The 14,402-nt window shown below is 36.7% G+C and overlaps 1 protein-coding gene across 2 annotated transcripts in view; it reads right to left on the reverse strand.

Annotated features, from left to right (window-relative positions):
• The window catches only part of sgsm1a (small G protein signaling modulator 1a), a 61,826-nt gene that overhangs the window by 11,821 nt on the left and 35,603 nt on the right, over positions 1-14,402 (reverse strand). For both annotated transcript variants that reach the window (XM_077241370.1, XM_077241369.1), the window contains exons 4-13: positions 9,954-10,116; positions 9,552-9,704; positions 9,374-9,441; positions 7,945-8,090; positions 3,722-3,859; positions 3,387-3,511; positions 2,939-3,006; positions 2,107-2,270; positions 1,244-1,373; positions 577-703 (exon numbers count right to left, since the gene is read on the reverse strand). In XM_077241370.1, coding sequence (XP_077097485.1) covers positions 577-703; positions 1,244-1,373; positions 2,107-2,270; positions 2,939-3,006; positions 3,387-3,511; positions 3,722-3,859; positions 7,945-8,090; positions 9,374-9,441; positions 9,552-9,704; positions 9,954-10,116 — 1,282 coding nt within the window. The remainder of the gene's footprint in view (positions 1-576; positions 704-1,243; positions 1,374-2,106; positions 2,271-2,938; positions 3,007-3,386; positions 3,512-3,721; positions 3,860-7,944; positions 8,091-9,373; positions 9,442-9,551; positions 9,705-9,953; positions 10,117-14,402) is intronic.

Here is a 14,402-nt window from a genome sequence, read left to right on the forward strand (position 1 = left end):
ATGATTTGAGGACCAAGTTTGTAGTCAAAGTATGGGCAGGCCATAGTCAATGTAAAGCATATTGTTGAGGTTTGATCCCTATTAGTGAATGTGCCATAACTGTAAATTCGCCATCATCGGTGGCCCTGCTTACTAGCCTGCACGTTCCCGGCAGGCTCCGCTGTGGGGGAGGAGCTGTGGAGGGAGGGCTGTAGCGCAGCAGAGAGCAAGGGGGTTGGACCTGTAAGTTGTGCTTGTTCAAATTTTCAGGCTAAGTCAACGTTTTCTCAAAACTCCCTACTGCAGCTTTAAATCTCTAGGAGGAGTTGGAGTCAGAAAATGTAGTCTCAGAAGAAGAATAAGTTTCTCAAGCCAACATAATAATAATAATAATATTTACATTTGTACTCAAATTTAGTGAATTAATTAATTAAAATTAAATTTAAAGTAAAAAATGTATTCTACTTTGAGTGCTTGTTTAAATTCTACTAATCTTGTTTAAATGTAGGTTTACTTTTCAATTTCTGATTAAATAAATCACTTCTATTTTTCTATTTATTTCTATAACTTGGACAATATTATATTCTGTCATTGTACCTTTCATGGTTGCATCCATTGGGGGGTGCTCCATCAGAGAAACTACTCTGTGAGCAGGAAGAGCAAGATGATTTCCTTGGTGTTGGGTGCCACATGTTTGCTCCCTGATCGATCAATTCCGGAGCCACTACCACACAAACACACACAGAGAAATCTGATTATGCACTGAACATCTGGTTACAAAAAGGAGCTTATGCACGCAGAGCAACAAGAACCCACAATTACACCCAACTTAAAAAAATGAAGATTTGATGGATTTAACAAAGTAATAATGGCTGCTGTGACACTCAAAATTAACAGGATCATATTGCGGGTCAGATTTAAATGTCACTATTACGATAACAAACACTTATGATCATTATGTAGTATACATACATTTCAAGGCTCCCTGAAAACACAACAATTAGCCCACAATTAACCAAGGGTCAAAAAATGAGTCAAAACAGCTCAGTAAAACCAAAAGAATGTTTATGATGGATGGTACACATAAATAGACAAAAAATAAAAAATAAAAAACCCAGAAGTGACATAAAATACCTTGATGGATACGAGAGGGACTTTTTTCTATTATCCCTTTCTAAAAGCTGACATCTATAATATCTGTACCATCATGGGGAAACATTTATTGGCTCAAGAGCTTGTCTGATACTATTATTCGGTCTCTTACCAAATTCTGATTGTCTGTTTGGGAAAATAATGCGGAAGACATAATCTGTTGCTTCTTCCTCTTCTTTGTCTGAGACAGAGCCTGAGGATCCCTGTGGACATCTATTTTTTAGCTTAGGAAATACTTTACCCTGAAAAAGAAAATTGAAGCATCAGTTCAGGATACAATGATCGCGGCAGACAAGCAAAGCACAGCCTCGAACTTATTCAGGGGTAAGAATTGGCCAATTATTTACCCCGTTCATAATTTATTCGTAGCACACAAAATAAATTGTAATCGACAGATGAATCAATCAAGACATACAATTACAGCAGAGCCAGAGATTGTAATTGGTCTAAATAATAAGCGTCTTGAATCTGTAGCTCAAACAGTGAACAGTCTCTTATGCTCACCAAGGCAAAATTTATTTGATTAGAAAAAACCCAGTAAAAGCAGTAATATTGCAAAATATGATTACAATTTAAATAAACTGCTTTCTATTTTAATATATTTAGAAATGTAATTTATTCCTGTGATGGCAAACCTCAATTATTCCAATGTTCAGTGTCACATGATCCTTCACAAATCATTGTAATATGCTGATTTAGTGCTCAAGATGCATTTCTTATAATTATCGGTTGAAAACAGTTGTGCTGCTTTATATTTTTGTGAAAACTGAAAAAAATATATGTTTCATTATGTATAAAGAATGTAAAAACACTGATCCAACGAACCCAGCTAATCAAAGTTTATAGTTAAGATCACTAGAAACTTCCAGGAAGGTGTGTTGGTGTTAAACTCTATAGGAGTGTAGCCCTCCATGAGTAGCATTGGACACACTGGTCTATTACTAACATTACATATTGTACAGATCAATTTCTTACCTTTCCTCTCTGGGACCAAAGTGGTGGGTCTAACTGGCCGTGAGGCAGGAGACCATTTTCCAGACAGGAAAGGAACTGAAGGAGGTGACCACCACGGGGAAAACGAATCGGAGGCCTTTGAATCCCATCCTGACTAACCAGAACCACTGTTCCACCACAGTCCACTGCAGACAAAAATACATACACAATGGAATTATTATTATTAAATAATGTGATCCATTATGTTCATTGACTATTAAATTAGTTTCTTGCCATCACATATATCTAGGTTAAATACTTAATGTTTTGTACATATGTAGAGTTAAAAGAGGAAATGTTTTGAGTAGTACAGAGGAGTTAGCTAAGATCTAAACCGTTTTGATATTCTTAATATTGAAGCCATGACACAGCCTGTACCAATAAGGAATTATTCATTGCCATTATTAGCAGAATTACATTGCTTCACAATCGTAAAGCCTCACTTTAAATTCTCATCACTCTCTAGAAGCAATTATGTTCTGATTGATTCTACTCTATTCGGTTCACTGATCTTGTGCATGGATGAATATGAAAAGGGCAAGTACAATTGAGGATATTGGCTGAAAATTTGAGTTTACCCAAGTGGATTTACTTCATCAAAAGAGACTAGATAGTGATTAATGTTAATGTTAGATATGCTTTCAACCTTTAGCAACTCTGTAGAATTTACGACTTACATTAAGGTCATATTATATGTGTATGACTTACTGTATTTATACTGATATGTCAGAATTATGGACAAATAAGAAATATCAGGATGTGTGTCATTTGGGTTCCAGTTGACTGTTTCTCAAACTGGCACAATGCCACCTACCCTGCTGATGACAGTGCAAGTACACAATCTCCTCCAGGCGGATTGTCATGGCGTAGTCCCAGTAAACACTGCAGGAAAACAGGTTAGATTAGGTGGCTTATGACCAACATAACTGAAAAATATAAATCAATAAAGAATAGAAATGAAGCAGTTTAAATAAACATTTTGAAACATTCACAAGACCTTAAAGCTTCACGTTTGTTGCCACCAGATTTTTAAACGATTCTCATTTGGAATTTATGAAGATTCAAAATCCTGTAATATTACATCTTATCATATCCAGTGATAACTCCAATTCAAGGAGATAATTCAAAATGCTACATATTTAATTCAAATTTCAACCATATTGTCATTGGTTTAGACATCTTTTTAATAAAATATGAACCAGCCTTTTTTCCCTTTTAAAAAGGGTTTATCTGTTTATCTTATAAACTGAACAGAGTCCCACCTCTTCTCATAGTCGAGATCCCCCATGGAGCCGTTCATTAGCTGATTTGGCGTCCATTTCAGAGTCATGCAGTAAGCCGTCTGGTGCAGAGAGAGGTATCCTGGGATTGCTTCCATATCATCCCTCTGAAATTACCACAACAGAAGCCCATGTTACAAAGCAAACCTTTAATCAATAATAAATTCTGCTCATACTGGTTTCGGCGACTAGTTTTTTTTTGCACTTTGTTTTTATTATCTATTTAAATCCCAATTTAAAAAATAAAATATGCAATATATGCAGAAAGAACCCAGTAAAGGTCTGTGATAATCCATAGCTGTGCATGTATTATTTACCGGCTGCACCAGTACGTTGTTCTTGCCGAACAGGAGGGTCGCTCTGGAATTCTGATGAAGAGACTCTACGTAGTCTCTGGCAGAGGGGGAGGGAGATGGCCTTTCATCCATACTACTACTGGAGTGCCTTTTCTGAATCTGAACACACACACGCAAAATATTACATAAGCAACCTAGCAAACAAAGCGTTAACTATTCATCTTGTTTTCCTAATATTATCCCTCTACATCCATCCGTTCAAGGTGGAAAAATGCTTGCCCATAGGCAAGTCATTAGATGAATACTTGCGTCTCCTCTTCATATATCAAAAAGCCACTCCGCAGCAAAAGACCAGGCTTTTACAGCTCTCTAGCAGATATTTGTTATACATCAGAAAACAAGCCTGAAGTGTAATGTACTCCGATCTATCGGAGATGAAAAACAAGCACTGTGAGTCCTGCTGTTGTGTGGGTGTTGGCTATGGCCAGAGAGGGTGATCAGTCAGGAATCTGACGGCTGGGTTGGTAATGGAGCTGGGTAGTGATGTGAAGCATGTCTCTTGAGTAAAGGTTCATATTCTCCTCAGAAACAGCAGTCACACTCAAATACACTGACCACAGCATGACTTTTAAGGACCACAACCCTCTTCACAGGTCTTTGATGGAGGAACCGCACTGATTTCAAAGACTAAAACATCACTGAACACAAGCACATCCACAAACTAAACAGGCTTGCTCTGAAATGTTGAGATTTTGTTTATTTTGATTTTGCTTTATCAATAAAAAACAGATTAGACATAGAAAATACCCTTACCAACACTGACAAACAATTCTAAACATTTAAACAAAAGATAATTAATATTAAATTGATCTTACGAGTCCAGCATCCTAAAACTCAATTGTTGTGCATTCAAAACTGCTAGCCAACATACACAGTGTTGAAAGTACTGCAGCCTAATACTAAAAAACAAGCCTTATGGGTTGTCACTATGTATTATGACTTTAATGTGACATGCAATTGACTGACTATAAACTGCTCTTGACTCCTGACATTTTCTTGAGGCACGGTTTGAAACATCAAGTGAATTTTAAATGGCCTGAACGGCATGTCCATCTTGTTCAAATGCACAAGAGCTTTAAAGGGTTTGTTTACCCAAAAATGAAAATTCTGTCATTAATAGCTCACCCTCATGTCGTTCCAAACCCATAAGACCTTCGTTCATCTTCGTAACCCAAATTAAGATATTTGGGGGGAGGGGTCAGAAAGCTCTCGGACATCAAAAATATCTTAATTTGTGTTCCGGAGATAAACGAAGGTCTTACGGGTTTGGAACGACATGAGGGTGAGTTATTAATGACCAACATGTCCTTTTTGGGTGAACTAACCCTTTAACTCTTGCATTTTTATTAAAAAAAACAGACAGAAAATATAATATTTGTATACGTTATAAGATTAGCTTTAATTCTTGACCCTTTTTAAGAACATACCATTTTAAATATTGCAGCATTTATGAATTCTTGGTGTACAGCACCATAACCCAGAACGCTAAGATCAATTAATCATCCCACACATGATAATTTTAAAGTTGATAACAGCATCAAACAGAACTGCACATTTACTCAGCCGTCTCGTTAAAGTATTTGAACTAGGGGTGTCCCCGACTAAGGATTTTCATAGTCGAATCATTTTTTTAACATTTTAAAGCCGCGATGTACAAAACATCACACAAAGATATAGAAGAAAATTTATAAAAACATTTCGGATCAATAAAACTAAGAAATAACTTGAATAACTGCAGAAAGGCCACACTGTAGACAGATTAAATCGCCTAAATTGCCTGTACGAGCAGGCTCTAAGTACAGAGCGCAAGATCGATGCACCGAAAAATAATCAACAATTAATTTACAGAATAAAATTAGAACAGAATATACCTTTCTAATAAATAAAAATACAAAACGAAATAAGTCTGAATCAAGTCACAAGATCCAGAACAAATGTGTGGAAAGTGCCTAAAGTGCAGGGGAACATATAATCAAAACACAAGCCACAAATAGTTAAATTAGATAACCCTGAGTGATCAATAAATACAATTAAAATAAAGAAATTCTTAAAATAACCAAAGTATAGCCAGAATTGTCAACTTTGTCTTTTTAATTGCAGAAACAACATTAAACACTAAACTCGATTGACAGTTTAGCTAAAATTGTTCACAGCATCCAAAAATCAAATTAGAACCGGCTGAAATGCTTGTACCCTACCTGATCGAGAGAAAGAAAATCTAGTCTTTCACTCTGTCTGTGTTTCTGTGTCCGTTTGAGTCTTTTCAAATTGTGTGTGTGGATAAAATACATTCTTTAACGCTTAACATGAAAAACGTTTAACAGCTTAATGTCATAAGACAGTTATAATAAAAGATCAAATTATGTACACACCTTATTAATAAATACTTTATAGCCTAAGAAAAGCAGATGAGCCCAGAATATGAACGCAACGAGTTTAATTAAACGTTAATTTTCCTCCCATTGAAAACAGTTATAGAAAACGCTTTCCGTGACTTTCTATAGGCGGAACACATTGCGTTCATAATCTGGGTTCATCTGCTCATCTGCACATGGTTTCTTAAGATATGTAGGCCTACTACATACATTAAGCCACGTAAAAGTGCCTTTTAAGCGTTTTAAAAGTTTCTTTCACGTTAAGCGTTTTAGAATGTCCTGAAGAAAAAAACAACTTGTTAACATTGGCCTGCAGAAGTGCGATCATGGTTTTCCTGATGCTAAATCCAGCCTTGGAGAATATCCTTTCTGATGGTGTGCATCCACACTTTAGATTTTCTTATCCCAGACATGTTTAAAGATTTAAAGGTGCCCTAGAATGTTTTTTTTTATTATTTTATAATGTTTCCTGGGTTACCCTTATAATGTTAGTATGTTTTTTAGATAAAAAATAATCATAATTTAGAAATAAATGGCATTTTTCCTAGCCTGCTTTTAGCCTCTGATTTGAACACTCTGTTTGAAGGGGCGTGTCTGCTGTGGCATTCAGTGTAACCGCGGCCACTGCTGTGATTGGCTGACATGCTTGCATATGAAATAGCTACGCATTACATGTGAAACTCTCTCCCGAATACTTTTACTACTGCTATTATACGTTTTTACTATAACAGCTATCGAGATTAACGAATCGTGAGATATTTTTAAAGTATTTAGATCTATTCCCATCACATAAAATGTTGCCGTGATGAGCATTGAGCAGATGACAGTGTGTTGATCGCGAGAATGAAGATCTTATCATTGCAAAGCAGTTTCTGCACTCTCTAATGCTTTCACCAATGCAAACACTATGATGTAAATACAGTAAGAGCTTCGTTGTGCAGTAACGTGCGCCATTGATTTCATAACGAGTTTGGCAAGTGTCCAGATAAACTCGCGCTGTGTGGAAAGATTGTTCTTTGATCGCTTTCTGTATATAATTTGTTCACAATTTAAATATGATTATTTTCATCCTACTAAAAGAAACGATGTGAAGCTGATATTTTAGTCACTGGCTTGACTTACTGATGCATAAACAGTATTGAACGATTTTGAGAGAAAGATTACCTGTCTGAACTTGAACAATTACACATCAGAAAGTGTTGCTTGGTAGCTCGATCCGAGGCCAGCTCTGTATTGGCCCAAGTTGAGGAAACAGTCGGTGAAATGTTTGGAAATTTCCAGAGAAAATAAAATTAACCCATTGTTTCTTCAGAGGCTCAGATGAAGGAACTAAAAAACACTTTTGTGTTCATGTGTACATCCACACTGAGCAACTGCCATGCTTCGGCTGCGCAGTTCCGCCTGGCATTGAGGGCTGGCATTATGCAAATATTTGGAGGCGTACATATTAATGATCCCGACTATTGCGTCACAGTCGGTATTGTGTGGAGAACCGACCGTTTTTCAGGGGTGTTTTTCATAAACGTGAATTAAATGAGAACGCGAAAACAGTCCAGTTTGAGATTCACTCTATGTCATGTCCATGCACTGAACTCTTGTTATTTGACTATACCAAGGTAAATTCAATTTTGAATTATATGAAATCAGACATTGAGCACCCTCATTTAACCTCTGCGAAGATTCGACCATGAGATTGGTAGTCGAATCAGGCTCCTCCTATCGATGCTTCGAATCTTCGACTATTCGGGGTCACCCCTAATTTGAACACAAAAAAATTCCACACAACTCATTTAGTCACAGGTTACTCACACAGAGGGCAGGTCTCTTTGTAGGCGAGTCTTGTCGACAGTGGCCACTGTGAATACGATGCCTTTGCACCAACTCATCAGCTGAAGGATCCGTCCAAAAATGATCTGCTGTCTTCATTTTTGTGTACTCTAATGCACAGGGGCCCACTAAAGAAGAAATAAAGTTGAAAACAGATTATCTGCACAATGCCAACAATATAAAAAGAAAGAAAAAGATAAAATATCTCTGTTCCAAAACCTAGTGAAGTTCCTCCCTAAATAGGAAGAGGATTTGAAAAGTTCCACATACTGTAGGCAACAACTCCATGTGCTACTCAATTAGCACTCTGCATGGGAAACTCAAAACTGACTTCAATAGAATTCAATGTAATACTGTTGCTAAGCTAATGGCCTGATACTCATATAAGCATAAATTATGTAGGTCAAACAAATATTGTGTAAAATAATAAACTAAACTAGTGGATAATACATTCAAATTAGATAACTTTATCAACTTTTTTATACTATACTTTTCAGTATGAAATATTTCTCTCATCCACCAGCTTCTTGGATTTATGTTTTCCATTGAGGTTGAGCCGATTACCAACCTCACTAGGATTTAAAACAGAGTAAATTACATTATGTCACCAGATGACCTGTGGCCTTAAAGTGCCCCATTATGCTTTTTCTGATATTACATTGATTGTGTAATATAGCTGTTTGTGAATGTTAAAGTTCTGCAGTTTCAAAGATCAATGTGCATGATAAATTGAATTATTGTCTCCTAAAAGAAAGAACAGATTCTGAACTGTTGAAACGAGTCATCAGTAATTCCAGTCTTACTTTCTACATGAACCAATGTAGGTTTGTAACAAATTTGAATAATGCCAGCATGTGGTCTTTTTTGGCTGTCTGCGAACATAGTCTACTTTGACCTGCCCTCAAACACAGTAGTTGTAGCTGAGGCCTGGAAGTTTGTGTTGTTTACATGTTGAGAAGACACTGTTTTCTACACAGGAAAGCAAATCCACTTTGCATGCACTTTAAAAGCATGAGGAGTTGGGCTCAAACTGATACGTTAAAACCAATGCCATTGTTACTGTTTGTATCACTGTATGTACAAGTGTTGAATATAGATATGTTAATGGAAGATTCATTTCTAACACATGTGGTAAATGGTGGACCAATCACAACAGACTGGGCCATCTGACCAATCAGAGCAGAGTAGGCTCTTTGAAAGGAGGGGTTTAGAGGGACCTAATACTTTATCGAACCGTTTCTGACACTGTGAAAAAAGAGGTGATGCTGATATGTATATTATGAGAAAATGAAAGTGTTTTTTTATCTTGGAAGCATGTAAACCTATTGTAGTAGACCTCCAAAAAAGGAACCTTTAAAATAGCATAATATGGGCACTTTAAAAATAAGAAAGATTTAAAAAGCAGGTCTACCTAACAAAGAGGCGAGGATAGGGCCATCCACTGGGTCCATTAGGATAGCCTCTTTCTCATAAAACTTACTGAAACAACATTAAAAGCAACTTTTATTTAACATAATGCAATGTGGCAAATTTGAGAGAAAACTGGTCAAGCTTGGTTTCTCTTAATATCTCTATCCCACCTCTCTCACCTGCTGTTTTCCACCAGGTACAGCACGATCTTGTCCAGCACTTTCTCAATGAGTGCGGTGTGGATCCACACGTGTCTGACGGCCTGAGGCGAGAAGTTTGGGACCTTGGGCATCTTACGGGTGCTCTCGCTGTATGAGAGAGACTGACTTCGTCTGAAGAAAAAAAACAGTCAAAGTCAGCAAAAGTCAAAATCAAATTCTATGTAGATACTTGTGCTTTGAAAGGAGCTTTTGTTAACAAGGTGGCAACTATAGCATATCATATACTCTTTTCAGGAATGATATTTACTGGTACTTTGCCTGTAGTGGACATATTGGTGATATCTATGCAATACAATATATGTATTGTATATATTTTGAGTTGTGTGTTGTATTGGAGGAGATCACATAGTCTGGTCTCACTTGCTCTCAAAGACCATCTCCAGCTCCTGGGCTTTTTTGCACAGCTCTTCAGCTGGAGGGAAGCTTTTGCCCACTTTGGTGAAGAGCGCAGCTATTTTGTTGCTTCGTAGAAAACCAGCAGCTCTCCGCTTCAACCCATGAAGCACACAGGCTTCAACAGCAGCTACAGACACACAGAGAGAGAAAATGGACAATAGCACATTAATGGATAATTTTCGATGAAGAAGAAAGATATGTTACCCCAATCCATGAAAGTTTTTTTGCGTATCTGAGCAACAAGAAAATTGGGGAATAATACTTTTGTGTACTCTTTCAAATAATTTTTTGAAAGAAATTAATACTTTTATTCAGCTAGGACGCATTAAATTGATCAAAAGTGACAGTGAATACTTTTATAATATTACAAAAGATTACCATTTCAAACAAATTCTGTTCTTATGAACTTTCTATTCAAAGAATCCTAAAAAAAAAAGTGATTAGGTAGTATTTTTTTCAACAGTGATACGAAATATGAAATTAGAAAAAAATATTTTAATTTGTAATAATATTTCAAAATATGACTTTTATTAAATAAGTGCAGCTTTGGTGAGCATAGGAGACTACTTTCAAAGAATTTTTTAAAAAATCTTACCAACCCCAAACTTCTGAATGGTAGTGAACATACTGTATTAGTAAATGATAATGTACAGTCGCTCGTAATTATCGCAAAACAATCCCTGACACCCAGATGCAAAATGAACGGATTCTGTAGGACCCTAAACGGGTTTATTTTGCGATAAAGACTGGCTGACTGTACATTATAGCTCTTATACCTCTACTTCCAAATAAATAAATGAAAATACATAAAATATCAAGTGATTATTTCATGTTTGAAGAGCTATACCACAGAATGATTCTGACCAGGAAAAACAGAAGGTTTTGTTATTGTTTGTGAAAACATGTAAATATGTAATTGAAAATGTGAATATGTAATCAAACTAAAACACCCAGACAGAGAGGGACAATGAGATGGAATACAAAGATGCACAGACGAGACACACTGCACTACGTGGCAGTGCCTGCAGAGCTGATACGGAGAGTCTCTCAGGACTAATCTTGTGGATCTGCTCGGATGGGGTCGGGGGAAAGCCTGCGTAGCCATGGAAACCCTCACTGACGGAGCACTTGTGCTCAGTGAGAACTGGGCATGGCTCAGAAACAACATCAGCTGTTTTATCTCTCTGCCCCTTTCCTCATTCTGTCCTTTTCTTGTCTCTAATGTGTCACTTTTTGCTCTCGATATTTGGTCTTACTCATATGACTCCAGCACTTTATGCCAGCCACTCCCCTGTTTATAAGCTCTACAATCTCCTTCTCTGCCTGCATCAGAGTGCCACTTGTTTATCTCGTCCTCTTGCCCAGTATTCGTCTCCTAGTATCTGGTGTGGCAGAATGAAATGCATGAGAGATAAACGTGATAAAAACAGGTCTAAAGATCACTTAACAATTCAGAAGGATGCACATCGATACAAACACGGTAGCTGCTTTCATCTGATGCTGTATTCATCGCTTCTCTTTGACCACCCTAAATGGATTCATGCCGAACAGAGAAGACAGATAAAAATGAGCAGGGGAAATCAATGAGCAGTGGACGCACAGACCATCAAACAGGTTCAAATGTCTCATATGCTGCTACAGACAAACTATCTAAAGCCAGGATCTTTAGTTGAAATACAACAGCTGAATATTCGGTTTACTTCCCATCATGCCATTCGGAACTATATGCCATTCGGAACCTAACCCTGACTGTTTCTAGTAAAAGAAGTTGTTTAGGTTCCTTAAATTTACCAAAAAGGACAAAAAGCTCAATTAAGGCCACAATACAATAGGTTTGTGTATGTAAAAAACTAAAATGTAAAGTAATTGTCCCCTCAAATCTCTTTTGTTTTGTGACTGACTACATCAAAAACTAATCATTCAAATATTTGGGGTTGGTAAGAATTTTTTGGTAAGTCGTATGCTCACCAAAGCTGCATCTACTTGATATAAAAAAATACAGTAAAAACAGTAATACTTTAAAATATTACTACAATTTTAAATAACTGTTTTCTGTTTTAAAATGTAATTTATTCCTGCGATGGAACAGTTGATCTTTCAGCATCATTACTCCGGTTTTCAGTGTCACATGATCCTTCAGAAATCATTCTAATATGCCTATTTGGTGCAATGTTTTGATATTTTCAAAGTTAAAACAGTTGTGCAGCTTAATTTTGTCTGCAAACCGTGATATAATTCTTTACAGGATCCTCTGATGGATAGAAAGTTCAAAAGAACAACATTTATTTGAAATACAATTAGTTTGTAACAATGTAAATGTCTTTACTGACACTTTTAACCAATTTAATGCATCCTGAATAAAAGTATGCATTTTCCAAATAATTATTCTATCTTACCAACCCCAATGCAAATACAAGTGTAAATGATATTTTAAAATTAAGCATAGCTTAATATCAACTTAAATGAGATTCAATTTCGCTCAAAGTTGTACAAGCTACTTATAAAAACAAAAAGAGCAAGCTGAAAAATCAGCTTTTTTGTTTTGCGTTCCTTCCCATCAGTGAAAGAAATGATCCTGAGTGAATGACAGAATTGTCATTGAACCATTCCATTACGCTTGCTTTCATTTACTTTCTTCTTTGTAGGATTTTCTTTTACCTTATACAGAATGATTTGTGACTACAGCTCACTCTAGATGCATGACGGCCTGGATGCAAAGTAGGCCTAAATTATTTTTATCACGACTGATTCTCAATTCAGTCATTTTACTGTGAGAGTGAAATGACAAATCTTCTGTATGCAAGGAAATGAAAGCAGCTTTATCCCATAGTAAAATGAAAGGGAACATGCAGAGAGAGAGAGAGAGAGAAAGAACGAGGAAGAAAATTAGTTCCAGTCAAATAAGTTTCCAAAGCAATATTCAAGCTACAATAAAGCAGCACGACTCATTCTGTGTCATAGGAAATGGAACAGGAAGCAGGCAGCCACCCCAACCCTGATCTCAAACGCTCATTAAAAATGTAATCATACCGCCTGTGCTAATGGTTTCTAATCACACTGTCACAGTGTGAACGGAGTGAAACCTGGATATATATGATCCCCTCCACTCACACTGACCAGCAATTTACACTGCGACATAATGATGTAAAAGCGTCTGAGTGACAAAGAGCATGCTTTTAAAGCCACACGTAGATTAGAGATAAAATTAAGAGATGTCTTACAGAATCAATGTGCACATTTGATAATTGTATCCTATATCTGTGATGAGAAATGTCACGTTTCCACCCAAAGTTGCGAATTTAACTTATGTGCAAAATTGAAAAATTGCATTAAACATTTGTGAATAAAGCACTGTTTCCATCCAATGAGCCGAAGATAAAAAAATGTTTCACTTCCTGATAAACTGGCACTACATATCACTAAGAAAAATTGCTGAAGTAGGAGAAGAATAATTTTGTATATAATGTATATAATCGGAGGCAGATGCCTGCTATTTGGGAATACATTCGTGTAAGACAATTCTGGGAGGAAATTTCAGAACCACCAAAACAGCATTTCAGATGCTGTGCAATGAGATCGGTCCACTGGTTACAAAGTCACATGACTTTGACACGCATCGACTTTATTCAGTAAATGTGTTTTCATCTTAGTTTATGCGCATGTTTTCTTATCGGATAAAAAGTTTATCCGACTCAATTGAGCACATGCGTTTTTTTTATGCGCATTTTGCCGTTTCCATTCAGCACTTTTATGCTATATCCCAAAATACGCATAGAAATAGGTGGATGGAAACATGTTGACATTTCCATCTGCAGTGTGTAAACATCACTATAATCATGATGGCTAATTACTCCCCCATGGGCAGCCAGCAAAATCTGGCTACCCTCCATCCCCCTATTATCTGCCAGTACCACACTAGAAGCAGCAGGAATATTACATAATTACAGTAATAACACACTTGTAATGGATTTCATCCATTATGGCATAATGATTAGACATTCTTTCCTTTCTCTTCAAGTATTCCAGATTTTTTTTCTAAATCTGTTCAAAAGTGCCCAGAGGAAAATTTGCTCAGAGGTTTGCCCATTTCTTTGACCAAGGCATTTATTGGAGTTCATGAAGATTCTTTCATCATTTACTCATCCTCATGTTGTTGCTAAGCTTTATTTCTTCTGCACAGAATACAATTTCACGAGTTCACACTTAATACATACAATTAGAGGGAGTAAAGTTTAATGTGTATTTGGCGTGCTGTCCGGGGGAGGGCTCCGAGCTCGGAGTTTGGCCCGAACCCAGAGTAACCCAAACAACATTGGACCATATTAACTTTTATGATATGGACAAAATCCAAAGAAGTGAAATGACAGAATTTTCATTTTTGTGTCAACTATTCCTTTATCAATTCTGTCTCAG

This window comes from Siphateles boraxobius, unplaced genomic scaffold, assembly GCF_051911475.1.
Source record: "Siphateles boraxobius isolate OS27281-9 unplaced genomic scaffold, OSU_SipBor_1 24, whole genome shotgun sequence".
Lineage (NCBI taxonomy): Eukaryota > Metazoa > Chordata > Actinopteri > Cypriniformes > Leuciscidae > Siphateles > Siphateles boraxobius.